This window comes from Phocoena sinus, chromosome 14 (genome assembly GCF_008692025.1).
Source record: "Phocoena sinus isolate mPhoSin1 chromosome 14, mPhoSin1.pri, whole genome shotgun sequence".
Classification (NCBI taxonomy): domain Eukaryota; kingdom Metazoa; phylum Chordata; class Mammalia; order Artiodactyla; family Phocoenidae; genus Phocoena; species Phocoena sinus.
In genome coordinates this window covers 77,443,710-77,459,013 of record NC_045776.1, presented here as the reverse complement: position 1 = coordinate 77,459,013, position 15,304 = coordinate 77,443,710, and the positions used below count along the sequence as shown (strand labels likewise).

The 15,304-nt window shown below is 44.0% G+C and overlaps 2 protein-coding genes across 9 annotated transcripts in view; one reads left to right on the top strand and one right to left on the bottom strand.

Annotated features, from left to right (window-relative positions):
• Positions 1–2,498, bottom strand: part of RNFT2 (ring finger protein, transmembrane 2) — a 62,572-nt gene extending 60,074 nt beyond the window's left edge. The window contains exons 1-2 of the mRNA XM_032603594.1: positions 2,314–2,498; positions 501–671 (exon numbers count right to left, since the gene is read on the bottom strand). The gene's annotated coding sequence lies outside the window, so the exon portion shown is untranslated. The remainder of the gene's footprint in view (positions 1–500; positions 672–2,313) is intronic.
• Positions 2,499–2,615: 117 nt separating this feature from the next.
• Positions 2,616–15,304, top strand: part of C14H12orf49 (chromosome 14 C12orf49 homolog) — a 220,133-nt gene continuing 207,444 nt past the window's right edge. For 4 of the 8 annotated variants that reach the window (XM_032603173.1, XM_032603175.1, XM_032603171.1 and 1 more), the window contains exons 1-2: positions 2,628–2,869; positions 12,119–12,275. In XM_032603173.1, coding sequence (XP_032459064.1) covers positions 2,759–2,869; positions 12,119–12,275 — 268 coding nt within the window. In that variant the 5' untranslated portion in view covers positions 2,628–2,758. Of the gene's footprint in view, positions 2,870–12,118; positions 12,276–15,304 lie in introns of all 8 variants that reach the window. The other 4 variants (XM_032603176.1, XM_032603178.1, XM_032603172.1 and 1 more) reach the window with 3 other exon arrangements.

The following is a 15,304-nucleotide window of genomic DNA, read 5'->3' as shown; positions in this document are numbered from 1 at the left end:
CATGCATGAGCCAGAGTCTCCCAATATTCTCAGTGCCTGTCAGATCACCATGGTAACCATAAACAAGTACTACTTGTATCTTACTTCCCTAGAGCTCTCTGACATTTTGCAAACTGTGTTTCAGTCTGTTATGCCATTCAACCCTCAAATCAACACCCTGTCCCATGAAGAAAGTGTCATCAGCCCATTTCATGGATGAGAAGGATGAGACCGGAGGTGGAGGAAGTTCTCATGTCAGAGGAAAAAGAAGTGAACTGTAAAGCAAAGAGGTGCTGGAGGAGGTCAAGTGAGCTGCAGACAGTTAGGAAACATGGATCCTGGACTGATGCCACCCCTAATTTGCTGTGTGACCCTGGACAAATTGGTAACCTCTCTGTGGCCTCAGACTCCCCATAGGTTAAATGGGAGAGGGGTGAAGTGTCCGAACCCAAAGCTTCCTTCCAGCCCTCACATTTAATACAGTGGTAACGAAGATCTGAATTCTCATGGAGACACGTCACCTGGTTCACTGTGAGGAACCACAGGGACTTCAGAACTCCATGTTGACGACACCTGAGGTGGGCATTCAGGTGGGGATGTGACCACTGGATTCCAGAGAAAGCAGGCCTCTCCCTCTTCTTCCTCTCCAAAGGGATGCACGGGTCACAGGAGCTTATCAGAGGCTCCAAACCCTGGATGGAATAGAACACTTAAGTGAATAGTCCATGGGATGCCTTGAACCTGAGAATAAGTCTTAGGGCTTCATGGGTAGTTATAAGCAGATGGTTCTGTTGCCTCCTTGTCCCTTGTTAGCCTTCCACTGATACCTTGTTGGGACTCCTGAGGACCGTTATGATCTGAATGTATTAATATCTTGTCCTATTGTCAAACTCTGAGTCGTGATTGGGGAATACAGAAAATATGTTTAAGGCCCTCCGCAGGCTACCCACTGCAATCAGAATAAAATTCAAGCTCTGTTCCTGGCCTGCAGGCCTCACCTGTTCCTAACCTCATTTGCCTCCACTCTCCTCCAACCACACTGGCCTTTTCGTTTTTCAAACGTGCCAGCTTGTCCCTGCCTCCGGGCCTTTATACTTGCTGTTCCCTCTCCCTAGAATGCTTTTCCTTCTGGCTAGCTCCCTCAGGACAAATGTCACCTCCTTCCAGAGGCCTTCTCCTCTCACCCTCCTGACCCAACATACATTGCCCCGTTTTACCTTCTTCATAGCACTTATCATTTATTTACATATTTGCCTATTCATTTATGGCCTGTCCTCCATTAGAATGCGAATGCCACAAAAGACACGATCGGCCTGTCTGGTTTGCCCTTCTGCTTCCACATCTAGAACGCTGCCTGGCACAGAGTAGCACTCAACAAGTATTTACTCAATGAACAAAACATCAATGGGTCTCTCACTTACCTTTTTCTACGTCCCTTGTTCCCTCCCTGACCTCTCACTCTAGAGAAGAAATAAAGGCCAGAGACTTTTCATGAGTTGGTTTAGTTTCCTTGAATATTTGTTTTTGTAGCAGGACCAAAGATGGCGCTCTTAGTTCAGGGTGCCATACGGGTTGTTGAGTGACTTCCTGATCCTGACCAGTCTTCTTCAGGGGACAGCACTGGTATTACCAGGGCCACTGATGAGCGAGACAACCCACCAGCTAAGCCTCCTTTCTCATTTGGAAAATCAGCCAAAAGATGGGTCAGTAGCACCATCTTCATACATGAAGGAAAGCTCATCCCCTAAATCTGTTTCAAGAACTTGCAATCTCGCCTTAATGCCCCCTCCCCCCGCAATGATTCCTCATCACCAGAAAATCCTTGGAGAAAATAAAATACAGAATCTCAAGTTTCCATCCGTAAATTTGACACAGCCCCCTAAATAAAATAACCAAGATTTCACTTTCAGATGCTTGCTTTCGAAGGGGCTTCAGGTCCTGTGTTGGCAGCAGGCCGTACATAATTATTCCAACATCGAATTCTGTAATAAAACGTTTGCACGTGGGATGCATCTGAATGACTGAATGAAATGCCTTTTTACCCTCTGCTCCATACATCGCGCTTCATCCCTAAGGAGGATTTCACCAGAGTTTTCAATGTATGAGAGGTTTTAGGTTGCACCCCCGAGCCGTTATATGACTGCACCGAAATGCACGCAAGAGAGCATCTCCTGCATCACTTGCACTGGAAGCAGGCAGGTGCGCTCCGTATACAATGCTGCAAGCGTTTTTCATTCCTGCAACCAAAGTTTACCGCGAAACGCCCCAGGACTGAAAGGGCAGGAGATTACGCTGACCATACCTGGGGGAAAAAAAATAACGTTATCTTTTTACCTGCCCAGACGATTCGGCAATCTCAGTGGCATCATTCTCGTGCTTCCAAGCCAATCACTCGCTCGGCCCGGGGAGCACCTGACTTCTGAGTGCTTCCGGCCTCTCCCCAGGTTCTTTCTCAGGTCGCGGCGCCCGGCGCCGAGACCCGGGCAACAACTCCACCGGCCGCACGCACACGATTGCCCGCCCCCTTCCCGGAATTCAGCCAATAGGAAGCCGCCGCTATGCAGGGACCAATGAGGAGGAGGCCGAGCGAGGCGGGCGGGTGACGCACGAGGTGTGCAGGCGGTGTGTGGGGCGAGGTCACGTGGGGAGGCGCGGGGTGGCTGACGGGAGCTGGCTGGGCTGAGGGCTGCGGGGCCGGCGCCAGCTGCGAGCCATGGGGCTGCCGGCCGCGTAGGGGCCATGCCGCCCGGGCCCCGGGCCTGTCCCGCTCCGCGCCGGGATGGTGAACCTGGCGGCCATGGTGTGGCGGCGGCTCCTGCGGAAGAGGTGGGTGCTCGCCCTGGTCTTCGGGCTCTCGCTCGTCTACTTTCTCACCAGCACCTTCAAGCAGGTCAGTGGCCGCCCTCCCTCCCCGGGTGAGGGAAGCTGCCTCTGCAGCCGCGCTGCCCGAGTGTCCGGTGCGCCGGGCCGCCTCCGGAGAGGTGGGCGTTCGTGTCCCGGGGCTGAGGACGGGCGAAGGGACCCGCCCATTTCGTTGGTAGGCCAGGGGCAGAGCTGGGACTCGAACCCGGTGCTGTGGGCCCTTACGCTGTGCTTGTTATCACCCTGAGGGCCGTCTCCTTACCTCCTGCCTGCCAGGCCGAGTGCTGAGCAGGGGCGAGCATTTCTCCCTTCTCCTCGCGGCCGTTCTGGGGGGCGGTGTCCCCGGGTTCCAGCAGGGTAACTCGAGACTGGGAAAGGTGGAGATGCCTGGGCCAGTAAGATGCCCAGCTGAGCTACGAAGCCAGCGCTGGTGTGCCTGGTTTTCATTTAATTTAGGAGCTCGGTTGTCCGGCAGGGAGACGTCTCAGGACCCACGAGGTGCTCTTTCTGTGCATAACGTGATTGAGTGGAATTTTTTTTCACCTCCCCATCCGCTTAGTTTTTCTTTTCTGTGCGAATTTGTGGGAGAAAAAGCAGGATGCTTTGGTGGGAAATGTTACCTAGAGCACTGTCCCTTCGTTTAGAAGTCCAGTTCAGGCGTTTAGGTTTTTAGAAAGGGTGAGCAAATGCCAGGGTGTACCCGGGACAACCCTGGTTTATACTCTTGCGCTGATGCAGTTAGAAAAGCTCCCCTTTTCATTCTCAAGGGTCATATTCGTATAAAAGTTGTCAGTGAATAGAAAAGAAATACTAAGTGATATGGTCACCTTAGTTTTAGGAGATTGTAAAACTCCTAAAAGTTAGGGAACTGTAGCCCACCTCTCACCTCAGGCTAACAGAGAGGCTGAGTGTTGTAAGCCTCTTCTGGTGACTGGGATGCGTCGGTGACATTCATGCAGACTAAGTGCTTGCACTTGTGTTTTCACAACTTCGCAGACACCTGCTCATGGCCACGTGTTGTTCCTTCCCTGTCAGGTGGGTGCTGTAGTGACCCCGGACTCAGCCCTCTACCTTCCTCCCAGCTGACCCAGCTCATCTCTAGCACCATTGGTTTAAATACCAGCTGTATGCTGTTGCTGTTTCTAACTCCAGCCTTGACCTATCCAGAAACCCCAAGGTTCTTCTATCCCGTTGCTTGCTTGACGTCCCTTTTTGCGTGCGTTGTCGGCTTCTCATACTTGGCCAAAACAGAACTCCTGATTCTCCACCACCACTTCCTCTCCAGTCTTCCCAGCCTCACTGAGTGGCACTACCATTCCCCAGCCACAGATACCTTCTGCTTTTCCCTGCCTGGACTGCTATAGTAGCCCACCAACAGGTCTCTGCTTCCTTTCTTTTTTTTTTTTTTTGCGGTACGCGGGCCTCTCCCCGTTGTGGCCTTTCCCGCTGCGGGGCACAGACTCCGGACGTGCAGGCTCAGCGGCCATGGCTCACGGGCCCAGCCGCTCCGCGGCATGTGGGATCTTCCCGGACTGGGGCATGAACCCCCGTCCCCTGCATCGGCAGGCGGACTCTCAACCACTGCGCCACCGGGGAAGCCCTGCTTCCTTTCTTATCCTACAGTCTATTCTCTAACCAGCAGGAGGAGTGATAATCTGAAAAGAAAAAAAAAAAATCCCAGCACTCCCTTGTGTATAGTTCTTCTTTGGGTTCCTGTTGCACTCAGCTAAAACTCCAGACGCCTGTTCCAGGATCTCTGCATTGTGAGTGTTTTTTTTTTTTTTTTTTGTCAGTTCAGGTGAGGCTAACTATTACTGCTCCAGGTCACACCAGGTGACACAATCTCAGTGATTTCAGTTCCTTGCCCATAGTCCTGCTTTATTTTCTCTGCGGTAAGCATCACTTACTGAGCATTTCTGGATCATTTACTTGTTTATCTGTCTTCCCTCACTCTCCCTTCTAGAACGTAATTTTTTTGGACACCAGGGACCTTGTCTGTGTTGTTCATAGAATCTCAGTCCCTAGAATAGTACCAGGCACTTCATGGGTATTCAAATATTGGTTGAACAAACAATCACATCTTTTTAATTGGGGTGACTCTTCCTTTCTTCCCAGCTTGGCACACTCCTACTAATTTTTCCTGTCTGACTCGGATGCTGTCTACACTGTGACTTTCCCTACAACCACTTTTTTTTTGGCTGCACCGCGGGGCTTGTGGGGTCTTAGTTCCCTGACCAGGGATCGAACCCGGACCCTCAGCAGTGAAAGTGCAGAGTCCTAACCACTGGACCACCAGGGAATTCCTCCTACAAATGCCTTTTAGGTATTCTGGTGTACCTTGTTCTTTTTTTATTTTTCCCCGTGTGTCTTTTTTTTTTTTTTAAACTTGTGATCTGTGACTACAGTCCTAGGGGTGTGTGTATGTGTGTATGTGTGTGTGTGTGTGGGGGGGTGATCGTGAATCCCCTGAAACTTTCAGCAACAGTTTTGTTTTGCAGATATTTCTGGATCTGATTCCCCCCACTGCCTAAGAAACGCATTAGCTATAACCTCTCTATCCCTGCCCATCAAGCCCCTGGCAACCACTAGTCAACTTTCTGTCTCCATGGATTTACGTATTCTGGACATTTCATATAAATGGAAACATACAGTATGTGGTCTTCTTTGTCTGTCTTCTTTCAGTTAAAAGCCAGTCTTCAAGTCTCATCCATGTTGTAGCATGTGTTAGTACTTCATTTTTATGTCTGAATAATATGCCGTTGTAGGCATCTAACATTTTGTTTAGCCATCATCGTTTGATGGAGGCTTGGCTTGTATCTGCCTTTTGGCTATTATGACTAGGGCTGCCATGGACATTGGTGTACAAGGTTTTGTTTGGAAATATGTTTTCAGTTCTCTTGAGTATTGTCCTAGGAGTGGAATTTATGGGTCACTTGGTAACTCTGTGTTTAACTTTTTGAAGAACTGCCAGGCTGTTTTCCAAAGTGGCTGCACCATTTGCAGTGAACTTTTAAGAAACTATACTTGTCAAGTTTTGAAGTAGTATCAAAGAAGATTATCCATAATTATCTGGAAGAGCCACTAAAATACTCCTATTTCCAACTGCACATTTGTGTGAGGTAGGTTTTCTTCATAAGCTTCAACCTGAACAATGTATTGCAATAAATTGGATTTAGAGGCAGTTGTGAGAATCCAGCTGTTTTACGTCAAGCCAGACATTAAAAACATTTGCAGAAATGTAAAGACATTTTCTCATCTCACCAAGTATATTTTTTTGTTTTGAAAAACATTTTTCCCTCCACACACATGAAAAACTGTTGACATGTAATGGGCTCATTATTGTTATTTATTATTATTATTTTTTGCGGTACGCGGGCCTCTCTCACTGTTACGGCCTCTCCTGTTGCGGAGCACAGGCTCCGGACGCGCAGGCTCAGCGGCCATGGCTCACGGGCCCAGCCGCTCCGCGGCATGTGGGATCTTCCCGGACTGGGGCAGGAACCCATGTCCCTTGCATCGGCAGGCTGACTCTCAACCACTGGGCCACCAGGGAAGACCTCATGATTGTTATTTTTAAACGAATAAATAACTTATTTAAATGTTTTAAGAATTGGTTTTAATTTCCAGTATGATAAATATCAGTAGCCATAACCCTCATTAACTCACATACTGAAGTCCTCAATAATTTTTAAAACTGTAAAGGATCCTTGGAGCCTATTCTGACTGATGCCCCTCCTGCGTGCCTGTGAGTTTGCTCCTCTGCTCTATTCTCTGCTGCAGTTTCGGTCTTCCAGCACTCCTGAGCTGTGTGGCTTGAGGGAGTCTGCTGCATTTTGCCTAGCCTCAGGCTCCATCTGTAAGGAGCTGTGCTGTAGCACAGCTGCCTGTCTATTGGACGGGAAGGTGGGTTGGGTGTGGTTAGAATTAATTGAGAAGAGGCTGTGAAAAACTCGAAAGCTTTGGAGTTTTTCATATGATCCTTAGTTCTGCTTCAGTGAGACTGTGAACTTGTGGAGCAGATGTGGCCACTTTTTGCCTAGAGAATAGTTGATTATTCTCTACAGCTTTGAATTCCTGTCTTGATTTTCATGTTAATTAATGCTTTGGGGGATAGTTTAAATTGTAGGGATGGGAGCACAGGAGAAATTAGTGACCTTGGTGGGGATGCCATTGGGGTGAGGACTGGGTGCTAGGTGACTTGGGCACATTGATTTAACAAATGTTTAGTGAACACCAGCTGCACCAGGCACTGTCTGCTAGATGATGGAGATACAGTGAGGGGCAAAGCAGATACAGTCTTACTCTCGCAGAGCCTATATTCTGTAGGGGGTGAGGGGTAGAAATGGCAAATGAGCAGAATTATTTCAGATAATAATTTGTGATACAAAGAATACAAAACAAGGTACTGTGATAGAGCGGCAAGGTGGGCCTAACTCTGTGGGGCATTTGAGCTGAGATTAGAGAAATCCGTCTTGGAGTCAGAAGGGTCCTTAGAGGTCCTCTCATGTAAATAACTGTTCTCATAGTTGTTCAAGTGGTGCAGTTCCAGTGTCAGGGCTATTTGCATAACTCCTTGAAAATATATGAATATCTTTAGCTTTAACGTGATTAAGTAGGTAAATTGGTTTCAAGTTAGACACTATATAAAGTGTAATAAATCATAAGAGAGAGTTGCTAATCTGTTTTTCTGCTCTGTTTTTCACCGTATCACCAAGGTACATATACCTGTCAGAGTCTGTAAAATGCTGCACAGGGTAGAGGAGGAAAGCAATTATCTTTAATCTCACCAAACAGAGGGATTTACTGATGATATTTGGGCATATTTTCTTTCTTCATATTTTAAAAATATAATTAGGGCCTACTGTTTCTTCACATATATGCATTTTCCTCATCTTTAAAAGCTCTTTCTGGGTGTAAGTTTTTATAACTAAAAATTTCCATGATCAGGCTATATTTATTAGCTATTCCCCAAATATTAGACATTGGGATTCCGTCTGGCCTTTATCCCCCTTTTTCTTTTACTTTTGAGAATCATAAGCGATTCTTTTAGTGACAGTGCCTTATGTTTAAGTGCTTTACTGCTTACATGGGACACATCTCATTTGACCCTAATGATAACCCCCGAAAAAGAGACAGGACAGTTATTAAAATACCCCTTTTTAAATCAGAGGTTAAGTAATATACATTAGTAATAAAAACATTTCTCTAGCGCCTTGTAGTTTATGAAGAAAATTCTGGATGCTCTTTTTTTTTTTTTTTTTTAATTTAATTTATTTATTTATGGCTGCATTGGGTCTTCGTTGCTGCGTGTGGGCTTCCTCTAGTTGACGTGAGCGGGGGCTACTCTTTGTTGTGCGCCGGCTTCTCAGTGCGGTGACTTCTTTTGCTGCAGAGCACGGGCTCTAGGCGCATGGACTTCAGTAGTTGTGGCATGTGGGCTTAGTAGTTGTGGCTTGTGGACTCTAGAGTGCAGGCTCAGTAGTTGTGGCACATGGGCTTAGTTGCTCCACCAGTATGTGGGATCTTCCCGGACCAGGGCTCGAACCCGTGTCTCCTGCATTGGCAGGTGGATTATTAACCAATGCGCCACCAGGGAAGTCCCTGGAGGCTCTTTGAGAATAGAGAACCTGCCTATCTTTGTCTCTGTATCTTTAACACATTGTAAGAACTTGATACCTTTGAATGAATCTTGAATTAAAAAATACACACACACACACACACACACACACACACACACACACACGGGAGGGGGTGCTTAAAATTGAGACAGCCTAGTAGGGTAGTTTCGGAAAGGTTTAAAGCCACCTATCCAATGAAGGAATCAACTCAGTGCCCCTTCACCACACCCTTGCAAGACTGGACCTTCAGGAAAGCGATCACGTGCTAATTCATTACATTTGCCATTATGTCTTACACAATCTCTTGTATGGTCTTTTCTGGTTGTACAACTCTTACCAGTTCTTTTGGAAAGGTCTTAAATATTCATGTTTGAAAACAAGTACAAGTGCTGGGAGAATTGCCATCCTATTTACCAGGAACACAGTAATGTGAAAGAGGTCCTTCTGGGATGCCCTTGTCCGTGAACTCTTCATTTTCTTTCAGAAGGAATAACAGGAAAGTTTGAGAGTGATGTCAAGAGCACTTTCAACCTTGTTGTGAGATCCAGTTTACTGTACTTTGACCAGCTTCTTAAGTCTTTATGGCTGTTAATTTATCTAGGGTAGCATTTCAAGTGCACTTTAGTTTGCACATAGCTTGATTATGCCGTTAATTGACATGGTCCCAGCAGAACTCGTGAACTTACAGGTGGTTAAGCATTGTGCACCTAAGTGATTTTTCCCATATTCTCAAGACTTCTGCATTTAAGTCCTTTTCTTGCCCCAACCAAGGAATACAGATGTTGTTTTTGTATTGATATAACCCATCCTGTTCCTGCTGGTGCCAGTTCTTTCCTATAAAAGAAACAAAAGAGAGGGGGCAGAATAGAAATGAAAGCCACCTTGAAGGACTGTTTTACCTTTAGTAAATTAAGGAAAAAAATTCAATAGTGGAGTGGCACACTGTTATTTAAATTCTGGTAATGTTACAAATGGCATATATAACTTTTGGGAAATTATCAATATTTGCCACTATTTAGCATTGACTGTACTAATAATAATTCCTACCACAAATTACTCAAGAGAATAAGCAAAAGGTCTACATTTTTATTGCAGTGCTATTTATGATAACAGACACCTGGGGTGGGCTTAAACGTTGATCTGTAGAGGATGTTTTTACTAAATTACAGCACATCAAGGTGATGGATTATTATATAGCCTTGAAAATGTGATTATCAAGATAATGTAGGTACTTGAATGGTTTACCATCCAATTAGTGTCAAGAGGAGCTGAATGCGAAGCATACTAATTTGTAGTATAAATGCTGGGGTCAAAGGCTAGAAGTTAATATGCAGAAATAGATACAGCTTTATTCAAGTGATGGGATTGTGGGCAATTTATGTCTTTCATGTTGGCAGTCATTTTTTTTTAAATAAACTTTTAATTTTGGAGTAATTATGGATTTACAGAAAAGTTTCAAGGATAGTACAGAGTTCCTGTAGATTCCTCATTTAGTGTCTCCTGTTGTTAATGGTCATCATGTTTTTAATAATTTTTTATCATTTTATTTTAAATTAAAAATGAAACTATTCCAACGATGATGAAAAATGTTAATAATCACCTATGTCCTTTCCACGTTAATGGTTTGTAGTATCTTTGCATGCATTTATCTCAGCTCTTATAAACCCATATGTGTGTATTAATACAGTTATCATAATACAATGTGTGATAATATGCACATTATTTTGTAACTTGTTTTTTTCCTTAATATACTATGGACATCCACCAGGGATCTGCAGCCCTCTGTATTAAAATTATCTGAGTGCTTTAAAAATATTGATTCCCAGGTCCCATCCATAGAGCTTTTTACTCAGTCTGGAGTTGGGCTCAGGAATCAGAATTTGAAGTCCTTACATAATCTGATGTGCAAGTCAGGTTTAAGGACTCCTGCTCTAGATAAATACACATCAGTCACACATAATTTTTAGGTAATAGCTATGGCTATCCAGTGTTTATTCACTCATTTCTCTGTGGTTGGGGTTCCAGGTTTTTTCCACCACATAAACGGTGCTGTAGTAGACATCCTAGTGCACCCTTACACATCTGTACTTTCCAGAGGCTAGGCCTCAAACATGTGTTTGCTGTGCCAAAGTAGATGTGGATTTGCATGTCTTAAGTATTAATAGCTCTTCCCACATAGCTTTCCTAGAGATATCTTAGTAACTGTATAGCTCTTTCCCATTGTCTTAAAGTATAACCTTTGCCATCAACTTTCAAGGTTAGTCCCTTTTTCTCAAACAGTGACACATGACAGATCATTCTTAATGGCAAAAGCCACAGAGCTCTATTAAAATGGTAGAATGGTTAAACTATTATGTATAAAAATCCTCTTAGAGGGAGTCTTATCATTGTTTTGTTTTCCAGTGATAGGTTGAAGAATCCTCTGAGAAGATGGCTCTTTCTTGCATGGCTTGTTTTTTTGGCGCTCAGGCACCTTACTTAGTTTCTTTAAGAGTATAACAAAGGCAATTTGGAAAGCCCGACTGTGCCTTGGGGGCTAGGAGAAAAGATCTAAACTCTTGCCTCTAGAGCAACTCCTCACTTTGCATGTCTCAGTAAAGGGCTGACTGGCATGGGTGTCTTTTATAAAGAAAGGTATGTTCTGAGGGTCACATACTTAGTATTTTTTCATAGAAGAAATTTGCAAGTTGACATGCGTCTTCTTGCCCCTGAAATCAACCTCCCAATTCAGCGTTCCCCTTAGTTTACCACTAAACTCCTTACTGCAAATGAAAGTAACCTTGTGCCCTAGACCTGTCCAGGTATTGTCTGAAATGACAGTTGGAAAGTTTCTTTGAAGTTTCCTCTTCTATTTTAAACGTGTATTCAGATTTTACATTCTATTCCACAATGTATTTGTTTTAATATAAAAAATATTTTAAATGATTTGCCATCAGAAAAATTTCAAAACTTTTCCCTCCAAATTTTTTTGACAAAATTAATGCTTTTGTACACATTCATAACATGCACGTAGTCCAAGGGCATTTATGTAAGTCTGCCAGTTTTGAAGCATAGCCCTAATTTATTACTTCTTCCTGCAGGTTTATTTTGCATTTTTTAAAAGAAATACATTTATTTATTCTTGGCTGCATTGGGTCTTCATTGCTGCGCGCGGTCTTTCTCTGGTTGCGGCGAGCGGGGGCTACTCTTCCTTGTGGTGCGCGGGCTTCTCATTGCAGTGGCTTCTCTTGTTGCTGAGCACGGGCTCTAGGCACATGGGCTTCAGTAGTTGTGGCACGCAGGCTCAGTAGTTGTGGCTCACAGGCTCTAGAGTGCAGACTCAGTAGTTGTGGCACATGGGCTTAGTTGCTCCGCAGCATATGGGATCTTCCCGGACCAGGGCTCGAACCCATGTCCCCTGCATTGGCAGGCAGATTCTCAACCACTGTGCCACCAGGGAAGTCTTGATGGGTGGATTCTTAACCACGGTGCCACCAGGGAAGCCCTGCATTTTTTTTTTCATGACTTTGGCTCAGACTTTGCTCATACCAGGGGAGTGCAGATTCCTGTTGTGCAAGCTGTTTTTAGTGTTTCTTTCCTATTACTGTAGTTTCTATGAAAAAATTGGTGAAAATGCAAGAAGTGATACTTTAACCTTGTCATTTATGGTGTCTTTGTAGGAGGAGAGGGCAGTGAGAGATCGGAATCTCCTCCAGATTCACGACCACGATCAGCCCATCCCATGGAAAGTGCAGTTTAACTTGGGCAACAGCAGTCGGCCCAGCAACCAGTGCCGGAACTCCATTCAAGGGAAGCACCTCATCACGGATGAACTTGGTTAGTCTGGCTCCCTTCCTCTCCTGCAGTCCCTGGGCCATTCGTAGGTTTTTAAATAGGGATTTTATATGCTGTCTTTCCCCCTCTTGCCCATTTCCAACACTTCTCGCGTCTTTGTCTTTTATATCTGACTCATCATTCAAGGTTCCCCTCAACATCAGAGAAGCTTGGTTTGATAAGAGACACTCTCCAGAGTTAGAATTACGGTTTTAGCATTTTATCATGCGTCAGCCCCTTGACTACTTCCTGCCAGTCTCTTCCCAGCCCCAGTACTTTCAGATCTTAACAGTCGTTTTTTTCTCATTTTGATGGTGAACTCTACAAGATAAACAGTTTTCCTTCTTGGTGACGTGAATCGTATCCACATAGTGTTGGCATTTAGGAAGAGAATGAATGCACTTGTTGACTGTATAATCTCAAGTGAATTATAAACACTTCCAAAATGTTTTACTGTTACTATAAAACATCAGTCTGTTTCTTTTTTGTTATATTCACTAGTTTTATTTTTAGGTTCCACGTATAAGTGATATCATACAACATCAAAGTATTTGTCTTCCTCTGTCTGACTTACTGCACTAAGTGTAATACCCTCCAAATCCATCCATGTTGTTGCGAATGGCAAAATTTCTTTTTATAGCGGCAAGATAGGGCTAGGGGATTAAGAGGTACAAACTACTGTGTATAAAATATAAGCTACTGAGGTATATCAAACAGCACAGGGAATATAGCCAATATTTTATAATAACTATAAATGGAGTATAACTCTTAAAAATTATGAATCACTAAGTTGTCACCTAAAACTTATGTAATATTGTAAATCAATGATACCTCAATTAAAAAAACAATCTGTCTGTTTTGGTGCCTTCTCCCAGAGTTTTAGTGTATAAGAAAGACGATTCCTGTGCTGGCGAGGCGTTTGGATTAGACAGCCGCTAGAGCTCTAACCACTCTTAAGACTGGCCCAGTCCCCCAAGGAGAGACTCCTGGTAATGTTCTGCCTGCATTAATTTAGCCCTTACTACATGCTGGGCACTGGGCTAAAAGCTCTCCTTGAATAACATCTCATTTGATTGTTGTAGCAGTCCTGTGAGGTGTAGGTGTTTCTGTCTTCACTTTGTAGTTGAAGATACAGGCACCAAGCGGTTCAGGAACCTGCCCAAGGTGGCAGGGGCTCTTTTACAAACCATAAACGGGATACCATTATCACGCCGAGAGTACCACTTTTCCTTAATGTCAGCTATCCAAACAGTGGTCAGAGTTCCCCGATTGGTTTACAGATTGTTTATTCCCTTTTCACCTGGTGGTTTGCAATAATTTGGTTAGTTTGCAAGAGTAAAATTGGCTCTCTCTTAGAGAGTCTCAGAACAAATGGGTTATGAATGTCTCAATACTGAAATTGATACAGGTAACCTTGAATTAGAATCTTCATCGATACCTGATGGAGCCTAACAAAATGAAGACATGTGCTATCTTCAAAATGAAACTATAGTGCTTTTTATATATCTATATTTAAAGTTTGCAACCCCAGCAAAATAACTTAAAAAAAAAACTTTTCCAAAAAGATCTCAAAGGAATCAGAGCAGATGAGATTATTTGGGATTGAAGGAAGGAATCAGGAAAACCTCCCACCTAGATTAGAAGAGCTGGAAAATTTTGCACAAAAATGCACTGCTGACTCAACAGTGCCCAGCTCTGTTTTTAAGATCACATTGCAAAAGCAGATTAAATTGCAAGTAACATTTGTTTTGCTTTGTTTTAACAGTAAAGTTTAGCGAAGGAAAGTTACTTCCATAAGATGACCCAGCTAGTCAGTCAGGGGCAGACCTAGGACTAAGACCAGGACTGAACTTGGAGTTCAGTGCTTTTTTCTTATAGGCTTTTGTTTGTATGGTACTCAGTGAGAAAGTGTGAAATCTTATGACTTGACTTTAATATTAGTTATGAATGACAGTTTGTCCTTTTCTTTTGTCATAGCTAGCAAAAGAATGATTTCCCTCTGCTTAATTCAGGTGAGACAAAGACTCTCAGATTTCTTAAGTTCCAAGAACCAATCAAAAAAAATCCAAGAACCATAGGTTTTATTTTACCTCCATGAATGCAGGAGAGGAGATAAGCAGTGTAATAAAGAAAACTTGCAGGAATTTTTGCCTTTTAGCAAGCAGATGCCACCCCCACGAGTGTTGCCAGGGTGACACCTTATTCAGTAAGACAACCAGCAGAGTTACAAACTTTTCAAAGGTTAGAAGTTGGTTTCCCAGTCAGTAGCAGCACACTCTGAGGTTGTGATCTCACAGGACTCCTCATTGGAAATAATGTTTGCAGGAGTACATTTCTGATGCAAAAGGAAAAATCTTGATGGACTTTCACCAGGAGTTAGAAAGACCCGCCTGGTTTCAAAGCTAAATACTTGCAGTTTGTACTGGGGAAAAACAGAAGGCCTGAGATGCTAACACTTATAACATGGAAAAGAGAAAAGGGCAGAAAGATCATTTCAACAAGTGTAATGTTTTACATCTTTCTGACACAGATCATGTGATAAGATGCTCTGTATCATTTGGGGTAGAATTTTGAGGAACATGCTGGCTTATTCAGATTTTTAATTTATAACCCTTCTGAAGGAAGTGAGTAAGAATAGTTAGGAAGAATCCCAGAAACATTTAATGTGGCATTAGAATCATCCTGTCTTAATTTAGAAGACAGAAGGCATAGTTAAAACCACAGCAGCAGCGATCTGGTTCTCGTAGGCCTCAGTTTCCCCCGTGTGACGTGAGGGCCATTCTGGTCCCTTCCACTCTTACTTTAATGGTGCCTCCTGCTTTTGCACAGACTTCATTTTCCAGAGTAGTTTCTGAAAACAACCTCATGCTTCACGACGTCTCATTCTCTGAGGATTAAGAAGCTGGGGCATTTAGAATGGAATGATGTGAGGAACAGCTGCTCTGCACCTGTGTGCACCCGTGGGCCCGTGTGTGTACCTGTGGGCCTGGGCCTGCACCTGGGAGTTTCCCATGGGCCACGTGGTGTCCCTA